Source organism: Phascolarctos cinereus, unplaced genomic scaffold (assembly GCF_003287225.1).
Source record: "Phascolarctos cinereus isolate Bilbo 61053 unplaced genomic scaffold, phaCin_HiC Scaffold_3;HRSCAF=262, whole genome shotgun sequence".
In the NCBI taxonomy this organism is placed as follows: Eukaryota; Metazoa; Chordata; class Mammalia; order Diprotodontia; family Phascolarctidae; genus Phascolarctos; species Phascolarctos cinereus.
The window spans coordinates 222,519,593-222,535,698 of record NW_027555736.1 but is presented as its reverse complement, the minus strand read 5'-3'; the positions used below and the strand labels follow the sequence as shown (position 1 = coordinate 222,535,698).

The window sequence follows — 16,106 nt, the reverse complement described above, 5'->3', positions numbered from 1 at the left end:
TTTTGATCTTCTTTTTCACCAAAGTAAGATAATATAGTCTGACTCTTTTTGCACTGCTTGCTCATGATCCCAGCCAATTACTTGAGTTTTAAACTATTTGTTAAGGTAAGAGGCTGCTTCCAATGTGGAGAATGTACAGTCCCAAGCTTCAGAGGTTTGTGTAGCTGTTTTCAGAGATACATGTAGGGACCTGTAAATTTTCAGTTCTTCCAAGGTGGTATGATAAGGGGCGAGGTGTTTACTCCTTTCCTGGCCTGTGACCACACGTATTCCTTTCTGTCCTGTAACTGTGAGGAGGGGTTCTCTCCACAGCCACTACAAGCTCCACCATGCCAGTGCTCCTCACCCTAGCACCGCTGCCCAGAACCGTGACCCAGATCCAAACATGGGAAAAGCAAGAGATTCCTGCCTCAGCACTGGCAAAGAGATCCCTGCAATCCCTCTCTGATCAGCCACTGAATTCCCTCAGTCTGTGGGCCAGAAGGTCGGGAAGCAGCTGCCCCCCCCCCCCTTCCTGTCTCAGCACTGACAGGAACAGACTTTTCCCACTGACCTTCTAAGTTGTCTTTGGCAGTGGTGGATTGAGGAGTCTGGAAACCTCCACAACTGCCGGCGATTCAGTTCTCTGAGGCCTGCTCCAGGTTCACTGTGGCCTGCGTGCCCATGCTGTGCTGAGCTGCTGCACTCCCAGCCCAGAGCACCACACCTTTCTGATCAGACTTCCAGGTTGTCTTGGGCTGGAAATTTATTTCACTCTGTCTTTTTGTGGGTTTTGCTGCTTCAGAATTTGTTTAGAGCATTGTTTATGAGTATTTGGAGGGGTTTGGAGGAGAGCTCAAGCAAGTCACTGCTTTCACTCTGCCATCTTGGCTCCGCCCCGGAGAGGTAATTCTTAAAGATTTTAAATTACAAAGATGGTTATCATCTGCATTGATAGAGAAATTTTCTTCCTGGAAACTTTTTAAAATTCCCCCCACCAAAGTTCTAGCCCGGAATAATTCTTGTTCTTGTTCTTTCCTCTTTCTCTCCTTCTCCTCCTCCTTCTCCTCCTCTTCCTCTTTCTTCCTTTCTATTATAGTACCTGGCATAATAAGTATTTAAGAAATACTTGCTGACTTAATTTAGAAGCCTTACAGTGAAAGGAAAAAGAAAGTTAAGGTAATAGTTTGAGAAGGTAGCAGGATAACAAAAGGCTTATTTGTGTATTTGTGGAAAGAGGAGAAGAAATCAGTAAAGAGGAAGAAGGAGGAAGAGAAGAGAGGGAAAGTCACACAAAGAGAAAAACAGAGATGCAGAGACATGAAGAGAAACACAGAGACAGAGAGAGGCAGATGGATAGACAGAGACACAGAGACAGAAATATAGAGACAAGACAGAGAGAAAAAGAGAGAGTCATTAAAGAGATAGAAATAGAGACAGATAGAAAGGCAAAGAGAGAGATAGACCCAGAAATGGACAGAAAGATATCTACAGACACAGAGGCATGTACAAAGGGAGACAGAGAAAACAATATATATAGAGAAACAGGAAGAGAGAGATTTCTAATGTGAGGTTTCAGAGATGGAAGGGAATTAAATCAGGTTCAGAAGTGAAAGGACTAAGTTAGGAAGGAGCACTTTCTTTCTGCGACTGAAGGAAAGGAGAAAGTGAGTGAAGAAATTTAAAGACATAGAGGTGGGGAATTGAAGGAGTTTGTATCAAGTGACCTCAGTCTTCTCAATGATGTGGGATGTAATGTCATCTGCTGAGAATGTTGAGTGAGGAAGCAGAGTTGGGTGATTGAGGAAGAAAGATCAATGTTAGCAACAGCCATTGTGGCATATGTGATAAAGTCAATGAGATGTGCATAAAAAAGTTTGCTATGTAGGAGTGAGGGTCCAGTGAAAGTTAGATAACTCAAATCTGTTGAAGACTCAGTCAGAAAGATGTTGTTATTTTCACCAGTAGAATGTTTAAAAAATGAGAAGTAGGAGCAGAGGAGGCAGATGCTAAGAGTTATCAAAGACTGAATGTTAGAAAAGTAGAAACGGTGTAGGATTAAGACAACAAGGGATTTTAGTGTGTAAGAGATCATACAGCATTCACAGGCTGGAAAACTAAGGAACTCTGGAAGACTAAAGGATTCAAGATAATAGGTGGAAGAATTGGTTTCTAATAAAGGGATAAGAGATAAGAAGACTGAAAGAACCAGAGATTGTGTTTGGGAGCTCAGGATGCAAAAGAAGTATATGGTATGATCTCTGCTGTAACAGTAATTACAACCTACTTGCTGAGGCAATGATTAAATGTGTGGAAAAATAGAAGAGTATTTCTACTTAAGTACAAAAATGTGTAGCCGTAAGAGTGAGGGAAGGACTAGAAGGAGAAAGGTCAGTATTATATGATCTAGTAATCATTCCAAGATAATATAGAAGATAATCTGAGCTGAGATGTACAGATGTCAGTCACTAAACATTTATTTTGCAACAGGCACTGTGTTAAGCACTAGGAATACAAAGAAAGGTAAAAGGCAGCTCTTGTTCTCAAGGAGCATCTAATGGGGAAAACAGCATACAGATGACTGTGTAGAAACAAGTTATTATACAGGATAAATTGGAAATAGTCAACAAGAGGAAGGCACTAGAATTAGGAGAGATTGGTAAAGGGTACCTGTAGAAGTCACAAGATTTTAACTGGAACCTGAAGGAAGTCAACTGACAGAGATGAAAATGGAGAACATTCCAGGCACGAGAGATAGCCAGTGAAAATGCCTGGATTCTGGCGATGTAATATATTGTTTGAGGAACAGCAAAGAGGCCATGTCACTGGATTGAAAAACATGTGAAGGTGGGGGTATTATAAGGTATAAGAAGACTGGAAGTGTGTATATGAGTGTGTGTGTGTGTGTGTGTGTGTATGTGTGTGTGTGTAAGGTTTTGAAAGGCTTTGCATGCCAAAGAGAAGATTTATATTTGATCTTGCAGGTGATAGGGAGTCACCAGAGCCCATTAAGTAGGGAGTGACATGATCAGACCTGTACTTTTTCCATTAGTCAATCAATCATCAAACATTTATTAAGTACTTACTTTGTGCCAGGCACTTTGCTAAGCACTGGTGAAATAAAGAAAAAAAAATGAAACAGTCCTTGTCCTTAAGATGCTTACATCCGATTGGGTGAGACTATCTGTATTTATATAAATATAATGTACCTAATATGCAATGGAATTTTGGGAAGGAGTACAGGTTATGAAGGATTTTAGTACCAAACTGAGAGTTTATACTTGATTGTAGAGGTAATAGGGGTCCAGTAGAGGTTATTGATTATGTGTACATGTGTGTGGGAGTGACAGACTTGTGTTTTGGGTAGATGTTCAAAGTAGGAAGGCCAAATAGAACATTATTACAGTAGTCTGGGAGAGATGATGAGGTTCTGAAATAGGGTGGTAGCTGTGTGAATGGGAAGAAGGCACCTATAGGAGAGATGTTGTGGAGATAGAAATTACGTGATCTGTCAGTTTATTGAATGTGTGTGGTCATTTGAAGTGAGGAGTCAAGAATGAAAAAGAGGTTGTGAATCTGGGTGACTGGAAGAAGTGACTTCAGACAAATTCAGAAGAGGGATAGGTTTTTTTTTTTTAATAATATGAGTTCTGGGGCAGCTAGATGGTACAGTGGATAGAGCACTGGCCCTGAGTCAGGAGGATCTGAGTTCAGATCTAGCCTTAGACACATAACACTCACTAGCTGTGTGACCTGGGCAAGTTGCTTAACCCCAAATGCCTCACAAAAACAAAACAAAACAAAATAATATGAGTTCTGTTTTGGACATGTTGCAGTTGAGATACTTGCATTCAGTTTGAGATATCTGAGAGGCGGTTGGTAAAGTGGGATGAGAGATCATGAAAGATACTACGGCTAAACATATAGGTCTGGAAGTCCTCAGTAGAGATGGCAATTCAGTCTATGGGAGCTGATTCATTAAGAATATAGAAAGAGAAGAGAATAGAGCAGAGTTAATAGGCATGATATAGATGATGAATGAACTAAACTGGGTGTAGATATCTTTTTCTTTTATCCTATACAGGGAGGAAAGATACAGCATGATGGCTACCAAGAATTTCAGGATCAAGTGAGCATTTTTAAGTATGGGAGAGATAGGCAGCAGGAAATGATCCAATAGATTGGAGAGGTTAGAGATAAAAGAGTGAGGATTATAGTTGGGGAAATCTGTCAGAGAAGATGGGGAGAGGATAGGATCAAAGGTACATGTAGATAGATTAGCATTGGCATGAACTAGGGCCATTTTTTCATCCAAGACTGGACTAAAGAAGGAGTTAATGGTAAAGGTATTTAAATGAAATGAAAAAGGAAGAACTCTCCTACAAATGTCTTGTGTGTGTGTGTGTGTGTGTGTGTGTGTGTGTGTGTGTGTGTGTGTGAAGGTCTTCATCTGAGTGGATGGAGGGCAGAGGGACTATGGGAGGCTTGATTCATTTAGGGAGGAAAATAATGCAGTAAGGTTCCAGTTGAAATTAGAGAATAACATAAAATTTGTAGTGGACCCAATCAGGATAATTTCATGATTTTATTCAGTTCCACTCAGTACCACATAAATATGAATGAAGGAAGGAAACCATAGGAATAATCCAGGTTCGAGATTTGGCAAGACATGATTGACAATAGGAAAAAAAGGCGAGGGATTTCAGAGTAGAGGACTGGGTTTCCACTGACTATAAACCATTATGTTAGAGACATTAAATATCACTTTAGGAGACAGGTTTTATTTAGAGATCTTCCTGTCTGTATAACCACAGAGACCCAGGTACCTGAGTCTAGTCTTTTGCTGGTCTAAGTCTTGAGGTCTAACTCACTAGGATGTTTGTGTTCTACATTTCCAATCTTTTCTCCTCCCAGTTCAGAGTAAATACCCTTTTCCCCTAACTATATTAAGTCATGCCTCTGTTCCAGCACTTAGTTACTACTGAAATCACTCCCCTTCTTATTTGTTGTCTGCCAGAGGGCTTGAATTCACCTTTGATTTATTCCTGGGGTCTCCTCAAAGCTCTCTAACTTTGGGCAAATCACTTAGCCTCTCTTGACCTCATTTTCCTCATTGACAAAATGAGGGGGTTACACTAGATGATCTCTGGTTTCTTTCTGCTTTCAAATCCTGTAATTCTGTGACTGGGCCTCAAAGGCATTCTGCCTTTCCTGGATGGGATAGAAAAAGTAATCTTTCAGTACTCATGATTATTTATTTGGACCAGACCCATGATTCCCTTTATGTAGGGAACTTCCAGGAAAGACGCTACCTCTACCAATACAAGTCAGCACTTGCTCTTCAATTTGGAGTCTTAGAGAGCCTCCTAAGATACTAAGTGACTTACTTGTCCAGAGTCCCCAAGCCCCTGTCTGTCAGCAACAGGACTTTCCCCAGGTCTTCCCGATTCCAGGTCTAGCTCTTAATCCACTATGGTCAAGACCATTGTCACTTTAATTATTCATTGGTCATTAACTTTTAACAATTAATTATTTAATATTTTGTTGTTCAGTAATTTCAGTTGTGTCAACATTCTGTGATTCCATTTGGGGGTTTCTTGGCAAAGATACTGGAGTGGTTTGCCATTTCCTTCTCTGGCTCATTTAACAGATGAAGAAACTGAGTCAAACAGGGTTAAGAGACTTGCCTGGGGTCATACAACTAGTAAGTGTCTCAGGTTACATTTGAACTCGGGTCTTCCTGACTCCAAACCCAGAGTTCTATCCACTGTATCAGCTGGCTGCTCTCAGTGTTTTGATATAACACCAGCCATTCAAAATAAAGGTAGGGAAGATAATAGACTTTTACTATTTTTATTATTTTATCAGATTTGTTTCCCCAAAAGATAACACTGAAGAGTAGGAGGATGAAAAGGATAGAAATCGGAGCAATGACTTACTTCTATTATAATTTTTTTCAGTGTTTTTGCATTGCTGGTGCAATTATAGTGTGATCCTACAATATGTGCTCTCTATATGTGGTCAACCTATCAAAACTTAGAATGGGAAGATTCTGGGACCTTTTTAATGAGTGATTTTAATTTGACATTTAAGATTAAATATGAAACTCAGAGCTACTGAAAATGAAGTTTTCAAAAATCTGCATTCAATGATAATGTTAGGTCTTTTGGCTCATGGAAACAGTAAGATGTAGGTTGCTGGTGTAAACATCACCATGCTGTTATTTTGGAAGATTTAGTGACAGCAGAGCTATTCCATTTGCCTACATCCTGGTGATGGTTGATAATTCAACAGTTTGAAGTTAGAGATTCATTGAAGAGCCCCACATGGGCTGTCTCCCTCCTCAAAGTTCTGTTTATCAAAGATAAACAGATAGTAATATCTAAGCTAGGGTGAATTAGGGCAAAGGATAGAAGAGTTATTCTCTTTACCTTTAAGAATACAGCCATGAATGACACACATTATACCCAAGGGTCCTGTGTCAGAATGGTCTGTTCCCCGGAATGGCATATGCAGACAAACTTCTATGATGTTGCTATGGGGGATTAGGCATAAAAGGTAACTGCTTTGTAGTTACGTCAGGCTTTGACTGGAGCTAGTAATTTTTTGAGAAATATGTTGTAAGCTGTTGTTGTTTAGGGATTTTTCAATCACATCAGATTCCTCGTGACCCCTTTTGGGGTTTTCTTGGCAAAGATCCTGGAGTGGTTTGCATTTTCTTCTCCAGCTCATTTTATGGATGAGGAAACTGAGGTATACAGGCTTCAGTGACTTGCCCCGGTCACACAGTTAGTAAGTGTCTGAGGCTGGATTTGAACTAAGGAAGATGAGACTTCTTGACTTCAGGCCTAGCACTCTATCTCCTTGCCCACCTGGCTGCCCCATTTTAAGCTGCAGATGTATACAAGTACAATGTATCTACAACCAGAAGCATTCTGGCTCTTGGAATTGTGGCCCTTGGGACAAACTCAGTCTGAAAGATCACAGGATCACACATTACAAGCGGGAAGAGACCTTACGGGCTATAGAATCCAGCACCCTCATGTTACAGATGAGAAAACTGAGGCACAGAGAGATTAAGTGACTTGTTCAGTGTCATAGGCTGGTAAATCCTGCCCTCTATCTACTACTCCGTTATTTGATTGATTTGAGTGAGATTTGAGTCTAAGGGACTGTTCTTCCCAGAGCTGTCCAGTAGCTGTGTTACCTCTCAACTCAGGCTAAATGCAGTAGGAAAATCCAACTCCCAATCTAAAATATATTGTTCCTCTTTCCCATGGATCTTGATACCTCTAAAGTGCCCTGGGTAGCAAGCACTCTTGGGGACTGCTACTCAGACCACTACTTATCTGGGATGCCTAGGAGTTGTGCTGCCCACGTAGTCAAGGCTGGACCTGGTCTGGAAAGAGAAGGATTTTCCCAGGGAGTCTTTAACTTTTATTCTTTCTCAAGACTGACCATTCAGGCACTAGGAGACTTTCTCCCTTCCACTTTCCAGGGAATTGGATCCCTACTATGAGGAAGCACTCTTCCCACTTCTAATCGCTTGGAGCAAAAAGCCCTGGTGACCCTGACTAGATATAATTCTGAACATAACAGTAACAATATTATTATTAATAATAATTATTATTACTACGTGCCAGGCATTGCCTAACTCATTACAATTATTATTTCATTTTATTTTTACAACAATCCAGGAAGGTAGGTGCTATTATTATCCCCATTTTACAGATGATAAAACTGAGGCAAACAGAAGTCAAGTGACTTGCCACAGAGTCACATGGCTAGCAAGTATGTGAGGCCAGATTTGAACTCGGGTCTTCCTCACTTCAGGCCTGGCATTCAACCCACTCTACCATCTAGCCCCAAAGCTATTCCTAACATCGCTAAAGTCAAAAAGTAAAGCATCCTAATTACATAAGAACCTTGTCTTTTGTGTTACATTCTGACTGTAGGAGATTAAGGAATTGGGCAGAAGGGAGAGAGAAAAAGAGAGATTGAGAAAATTGATTGAAGGCTCAGTGTGCTCACCAAGGTCCTCTAAGACTCTCCTTTATGTCCTTGTGTAATATCATTGCAGAGTGTAGTGCCCTTAAGCCTTGTCCTGAGCGCTTCTCTCTGAAGCCTAACTAGCAATAGAGAACTATTGTTTGCAAGACTGATTCATGTGGCATTTCTGTTTGATCTCTGATAGGTTGTTTATAAGAATAATGACATTCGTCTGGAGCTGTCTCGGTTGGCCAGGATTGGGGACACCAAGATGAAAATATATGGCGAGGTGGTGTTCAAATGTGAAAATGTGGCAACGCTGGACCCCATCAACTTTGAGACCCCTGAGGCTTATATCAGCCTTCCCAAGTGGAACACCAAGAGAATGGGCTCGATCTCCTTTGACTTCCGTACAACAGAACCCAATGGCCTCATCCTTTTCACTCATGGCAAGCCCCAGGAGAGAAAGGATTCCCGGAGTCAAAAGAACACCAAAGTCGACTTCTTTGCTGTTGAACTGCTAGATGGGAACCTCTACCTGCTCCTTGATATGGGTTCTGGCACCATCAAAGTGAAAGCCACCCAGAAGAAAGCAAATGATGGAGAATGGTACCATGTGGACATTCAACGAGATGGCAGATCAGGTAGGAGACACTAAAGGCATGTGGTAGGTGAGGTTCAGGGCAAAGTATAAACAGTCATTCTGATCTAGAGCCTCCTGGTTACCTATTCCCCAATTCTTTGTGTGCTTCACTGGTGTTTCATGTTCCCTTTGAGTATTCTTTTAGGTGTTTATTTCTGAACCGGACTCTTGGCCCATTTGTAGCTTGAATTCTCCTTCTTCCTGTCACATATTACACTCTCATTTTAGCTATGTCCCCAGTGGGCCTTAAACTGGACATAAATTTTAAAATACTGTATGTACAATTCGTACTACAAAGAGACTGTCATGACATTCGTGTTGATATTTTTCCCCTTCTCATTGTTATGAAAACCAGTTGTGAGACTACAGATGCCAGATCAGATGACTTTACCTTACAGTGGCTTCACAGTACAGTAGTTTATGCAACAGATATACCCCTCAATAATTGGCAAAAGTCATGTTGTCGAGAAAATTATGACAAGAAAGGGAAAAGCACATTGATTTTTCCTGAAGTCATGTTCAATTTAAAGCCTTGCTTTAGAGTGAAAGCCTATTCTTCATTCTTTGCTCAGACCTCACTAACCTCCCTTCCTCCTCATAACCTTTTACATTTAGTTTAAATGGCTTTGCTTGTTTCTGCAGCCTCAGATCAAACAAGCCTGCCTGGGGCAATACACAGCCACTCTGGAACAATAACAAAGAGAGGGAAAAAAGAGGCTAATATGGAACCTCGGGCTTCTGCATACCTGACCAGTCTTATTCTGGCTTCTTCTGGGCCATTACAAACTTAAGGGCCTGCTAAATGTTATAAGAAAGGCAATTATTTCCCCAGTATCTAGATCATATGAATCTCTCACTAATTTGATCTAATTTCTCATTCAGGTATTATAGAGGCAGGAAGAAGTCCTATTTTAGGGTAACTATGTGTCTTCTAGAGTCCCACTTTACACATGAGCATCCAGAAAAAATAAAATAAAATAAACTACTCTAGGTTGAAGGAACTCATTGAATCAGCGCCCATTCAGAACCATAGCACACAAGCTTGTAAAAGCTGGCAAAAACATGGCGATTAATCAAATTGCATAGCAAGGAAATGACACTAAAGTAACTCTCCACGTACACATGGGGTATACTTTCCTATAGGTTACTCTTCTGTCAGCAAAGATGAACACCAAAGAATACCCCTCACCAGTTTATATGCATTGAAATCATACATACAGGAAACATGCTTGGCCAGGAAACACGCATGCAGGGGTACGTGCCAGGAACCTGTGTGATTGAGGCACACGTGTGGAGGATATGCATTTAGGGATGCAGCTGGCCTGCTTGAATGTCCTCATACTGCTTTCCACCCAGAATGTGGGCATCATGTCTCCACTGTGCTAGGAGTCTTCTTTTATTTTTACTTCTTTTACACTTTAGGTGATGTTGTTGAGTTATTCAGCTCCCCCTTGGTACCATGTGCTGTGCCGCAGTTCTTCAGGGCCATCTACCTGTTCTCTGCTGGTGTGCCAGTAGCTAGGAAACCTTTTCCTTCCAAGGGCTAGCTGACACTCTTTTAGCTCATAGCTGAGGCTGTGAGCCAACATGTCCAGACAGGAAACATCGAACAAAGCCAACAGGATTTCCCAGACTAGCATCATCTGTTCTTTACAATTATTCTTTGTCTGATGCTGATTTAATGTCCATAATCCTGTGTAGCTGTCCATAAAATTCCTTGTTATTCCATTTAATCCCTAATTGTGAGACTGTATCCCCAAAACTTATTCTGGGAATTCTGTTTAAGGAGCCCTCCTCTCCCATGCATACATACATACACACACATAGACTCACAGGAAAGGTATGGAAGGTTCATTCCCAAGATCCTCTTTGATTGGCATGCAGATGAAGGTAGGAGACAGAACAGAAGCTGAATGAAGCTGGCTAATTCCACATTCTTGCCTTTATTATACATATCTGCTGCATTCTAACTAGCCTCCAAAACTTAATGGTCTCCAATCACTAAAATTACAATGGTTTGAAAGGACAAACTCCTCTGGTGAGAACTTATTCATTCCATTCAAATCAACAAACATGCACTGATTATCCCTAGGTGCAAAACACTGTGGTCATTTTCACTCTACATTCAGCCTTATGCATTTGGTAGGGTGAGAGGAAGCACTACTCCACCCAGTGGGATCCATAGCTATACTGCTTAGGATGACTGTGTTTTGATGGGACAGTTTTATGGCAGCAGCAACGAACACTGTTGCCCATAGGAGAAGTTGAATGTGTTATGCACAGAGGACATTTGGGCAGCAGATTGCAGCACTGGACTATTTGGGGCTCAGTAGGAAGGTTTATTGATTGCCTGAAACTTGATTGGAGATGAGAGACTTCAAATTAAATGTTCTTTGCTGAGCAAGAATGAACAGTTTGATTTTTATGCTTTAAGGAAAAAAAGCAACAAAAATTTTAATTTATCTGAAGGTTCAAACCTCCTGTTTCCCCAAAGAGAAGATAAAATACAGGCATGTCAGAGATAGAGGCAATGAAGAGGGAAACACTCTTATAAAAAGGTATTTGGGTATCCACAGTCTCAGCTGTCATGGGAACATAGATTCAGACCTGGAAGGGACCTTAGATGTTATCTGTTATGTCACTGGAGGTTTTTATTTTTCTTTCTTTTTCATGATTAATATCTTCTGTGGCATGTCAGCTTGGGGGTCTTACACAATCTTTGTCACATGTAAGGGTAGAACAAATATAAATCCATTAATTTTGTTTCTCCTAATACTTTTTATGCCCCAAAGTAATTATTTGTTTTGAATAAGAAATTATGGTCACTGATTAATGAGAAGTGTGTTTTTATTTTATAAGCATTCACAAATTTGATTTGTATTTCACACAAGGGGGTAAGGTTCAACTGATATTTTTATATGCTAATAATTACAATCAAGGCATGAAACCTCATTTAAACAAATAAATGACTGGCCTTAAGAAAATAAGAGTAATCAGAAACACAACTTGTGAAATTTTCAACTATGTTTTCCTTCTTTTGGGTATTAGATAGTATTTAATGCTAATCTTTGATATGTTAAGGCTCTATAATTTCTCTGCCCTGGGACCTTCTTCTGCCAAAAAGATTAGATAACAACCTATCTTTAAGTAGATAAGTCTTAGGAAATTGCAAAAGGATCAGAGTGATTAAATAATTTACCTACATTATAAGCAGTTAGCAAGTGTCAGAGTCTTCCTCATTCTAGGTCTAGCACTTGCTCTCTTGTCCTTTATTAATCTCTACAATCGTTATAAAAATATAGATACTGGGGCAGCTAGGTGGCATAGAGGATGGAGCACTAGCCCTGAGTTCAAATCTGGCCTCAGACACATAACACTTACTAGCTGTGTGACCTTGGGCAAGTCACTTAACCCCAACTGCCTCACCAAAAAAAAATATAGATCTATATCTATATCTATATCTATATCTATATCTATATCTATATCTATATCTATATCTATATCTATATCTATATCTATATCTATATCTATATCTATATCTATATCTATATCTATATCTATATCTATATCTATATCTACATCTATATCTATATCTACAGTTCCCTATCCTGTAACTACCTCTATCTCTCTTTCCCCCATGTGGAATATTTTTTCTTTAGTAAATCTTAAGAATGGAATAATTTAGACGCAAACCCCCTTGTCCAGATGGAATAATTTAGAAGCTGTGCCTCTTAAATTTATGTCCCAGTCTGAGATTCTTTTAATCTTAAGACAATGCACACACATCTTAGGAATCTTGCTAATAAAGGACAGAAACTGGCCAGTTCATAAACTAAAAATAAAAAAAAATTGTCAGGAAATGTTTAGGGTTGCAAGTAAATTCCATAATGTTTCTATAATGCTATATTTACATAGTACAAAGCATAACTTTTGGTTAGATGGCAAATGGCTCCTATGGCAAGTGTTCTTAACCTTTTTGTGTGTGTATATGGTGGTCACCTTTGGCAGACTGGTGAAGTCTGTGGACCTCTTCTCAGAATACTGTTTTTAAATGTATAAAATTAAATGCATAGAGTTGCAAAGGAAAATACTTATAATGAAATGCTATTATCAAAACATTTCATAAGTCATAGATCCCAAATTAAGAATCCCTTCTCTATGGAAATATTAAGGGCAAGGGAAAGACCATAGGTTAAGGGAGAAGACAGTGTCAAAGATGTCTACTATCATTTGTATCAGTTGGATGGTTAAAAGAAAAATGTCTTAATAAGACAATTGTAGAAAGCAACAGTGAGTTAGATAGATTTCCCATGATGACTAAACGTGTGTGAGAGAGACATGAATGCTGAATTAAGCGTGCACGCGCGCGCGCGCACACACACACACACACACACACACACACACGTCTTAAACCTTCAATAGGCTTATTTATTTATACCTAACCTGAAGCAAAACATGGTAGTGCAGCAACAGAGCATTTATTGAGGGATCCCAAGGATAGGTCCACCATTCTAGACTTTCCATATTAGGGTGATAGGGTTGGACTCTACACTGATATCTGTATGGAAGGCAGGATTTGACAGACTGATGCCAAATCCATGCAATAGCAATACATTTCATATTTTTTTAAAAATAGTACTAGTTATGGATTAAATTTAAACATTTAAATATCTAAGCTGGGTTTGCCAGAGATATGGCAGTCATACTGTTGTCTTGTTGCTGCCCCGATGCTACTACCATTGTCTCTGACCATCTTCTTCCTTTCCCTTCTACCCTTTTACCCCACAATTTAAGATTATAGGATCATTAATCTAGAGCCAAAAGGACTTCAGAGTTCCCCTACTTCAACCCCTTCACTTTACATATGAGGAAATGGAAGTTCAATTAAGTTAAATGACTTGTACAAGGTCTCTTATATAGTAAATGGTAGAAACTAGGTCCTTTGACTCCACATATAACATTTTTCTCACTGTGTTATGATACATAACATAGGTTCCATGTCCAGTTTACAAGGTTGTTCTTAATTCTTCACTGAGCTTAGGAGACTTCGAGAGCTTTGAGTACAAAACACAATTAGTTCATATTAGATCCTTTATGAGATGTAATGACACATGAGACATGGACCCCACCATTATGGAATTTATAGATGTTCAATAAATGTATGAATATATTGCTAATCCATTCTAGCCTGTTGTGTATTTTGTAAGTTCCTTAAGAATTGTGGAATCTTGCATGGTTTAGAACTAGGAGACTTCTTGGAAGGCCATAATCACATTAAGTGTTTTGGGGGAGGTGAGGTGTTGTCTCATTTTACAATGCTCTCTCTCTCCTCCCTTTTTACTTACATTTTTTTCTTTTTTTAAAATTTTATTAATTTGTTTTGATTTATCAACAATCACTTCCATATGCTTTTGAGTTGAAAATTTTTCTCCCTCTTCCTCCCCACCATCCTCCCCAAGATGGTGCACAATCTGATATAGGCTTTACATTTACATACCCATTAAACATATTTTCACATTATTGACTTACATTTTTATATGTCTCATAACTCCTTCTGGTTTGAAATAGATGGATTCACAAGGGAATTTTACCAAACAATCACAGAACAATTAATTTTACTATTAACATAAACTGTGTACAAAAATAACAAAAGATGAGATCTTGCCAAATTCCTCCTAAGATATAAATACAGTTATGATACATAAACTAGGAAGGGTCCAAACAGAAAAAGAAAACTATAGACCAATATCCCTAACCAATAAGTTTACGATTGCTCTCTGTGGCTCTAACATGATTCAACCCCCATGTTTGATAGATGAGGCAAATGGCTGTAGAGATGTCATTACTTACCCATAGTACTATAACTAGTTAGTAGTAGGTCCAAATCGAGAAAGTCATATGAGTAGGGGAAGGGAAACTGCACAGGAGATAAAAATATATGTGGCAGATTAGGGCCCAAATTAAAAAAAAAATAATTAGAATAGAAATCTCTAAAAGTGAAATGAAATGACTCAGGAAACAGGGAATTACCCTATCACTGGAAAATTTTAAATAGAGGTAGAATTATTCCTTGACAGGGCTATTAAAATACAGAAATCTCTGTTTAGATATGGCTTGGATTAATCAATCTCTTAGGCCCTCTCCAACTGATATTCTATGATTCTGATATTGTTCATAGAGTCTGGAAATTGTGGCAGGATTTATGTCTTGGTTGGAAAGTAGTTTTCTGACTTTTGTTTCCTGGCTCCAGTCGGTCCATCAGTTAATAAGTATTTATTAACCTTACTATGTGCCAGGCACTGTGCTCAGCATTAGGGATACGAAGATGAAACCACCAAACAACAATCCTTGACCTCAAGGAGCTCACATTCAAATGTGAGAGACAACATGTAAATAACTAGGTATTTGAAAACACACACACACAAACATATGCAAATATGTGTGTGTATGTGTGTGTGTGTATAATACAATATGGTATATACATATATATTATATGTGCATATGTATATAATTATACACATAAGTATATGCACATATATGTATATATGTAAGATATGTTCGGTTATTTTTCAGTCGTGTCTGGCTTTTGTTGATCCCATTTTGGATTTTCTTGGTGGCAATACTGGAGTGGTTTGCCATTTCTTTCTCTAGCTCATTTTACAGATGAGAAAACTGAGGCAAACAGGGTTAAGTGACTTGCTTGGGTCACACAGCTAGGAAGTGTCTGAGGCCTGATTTGAACTCACAAAGATGAGTCTTCTGGACTCCAAGCCTGGTACTTTTTCCCACTGTACCAACAAGCTGCCCATATATATGAGATATATACATCTATCTATATCTTCAAATATCTATTGCATATGCATCTATATGTCTTATAGATATATCTTAAAGGTATATATCATATATTTCTTTATATACATATGTGAATATTGTGGATACATATTGCATATATGTCTGTTATATCTATCTATCTATTTATCTCTATCTATCTGTCTATCTATCATCTATCTATCTATCTATCTATCTATCTATCTATCTATCTATCTGTCTGTCTGTCTATCTGTAGTAAGTTGAAAATAATCTGAAAGGGCTAAGGGCTGCCTTACAAAAAGTGAGCTTTAAGGTGATTCTTGAAGGAGGCCAGGGAAACGAAAGGGTGGTAAAGAGGTAAAGCCCTTTAGGCAGGAGAGACAGCCAGTGCAAAGATGGGAGTTGGAGTGGCCTGTTTGAGGAACTTCAAATAGGCCAGTGTAGCTAGATTGGAGCATGTGGAGTATGTAAAGTATAGGAAGACTGGAAAGGTAGGAAAGGGCCAAGGTATCCAGAGTTTTTTTCACTATATAACCTTGCCTTACAGAGACTCTGTTTTTCTGTGTGCTGTGTAGATGATGTTTTGTACATGAGAGTCATGTCATAGCCATTTTTTAATCAATGGACTAATGTCCAACATTAGCTTAAGTGGTTGGTAATAATCAGCATGTATATCAAAAACAAT

At 39.1% G+C, this 16,106-nt stretch overlaps 1 protein-coding gene across 5 annotated transcripts in view; it reads left to right on the top strand.

Annotated features, from left to right (window-relative positions):
• The window catches only part of NRXN3 (neurexin 3), a 2,091,311-nt gene that overhangs the window by 689,772 nt on the left and 1,385,433 nt on the right, over positions 1-16,106 (top strand). For all 5 annotated transcript variants that reach the window (XR_013485433.1, XM_078151451.1, XM_078151449.1 and 2 more), the window contains exon 7: positions 8,174-8,612. Coding sequence is in view for 4 of the 5 variants with exons in the window: in XM_078151451.1 (XP_078007577.1) it covers positions 8,174-8,612 (439 nt within the window). In the remaining variant the exon portion in view is untranslated. The remainder of the gene's footprint in view (positions 1-8,173; positions 8,613-16,106) is intronic.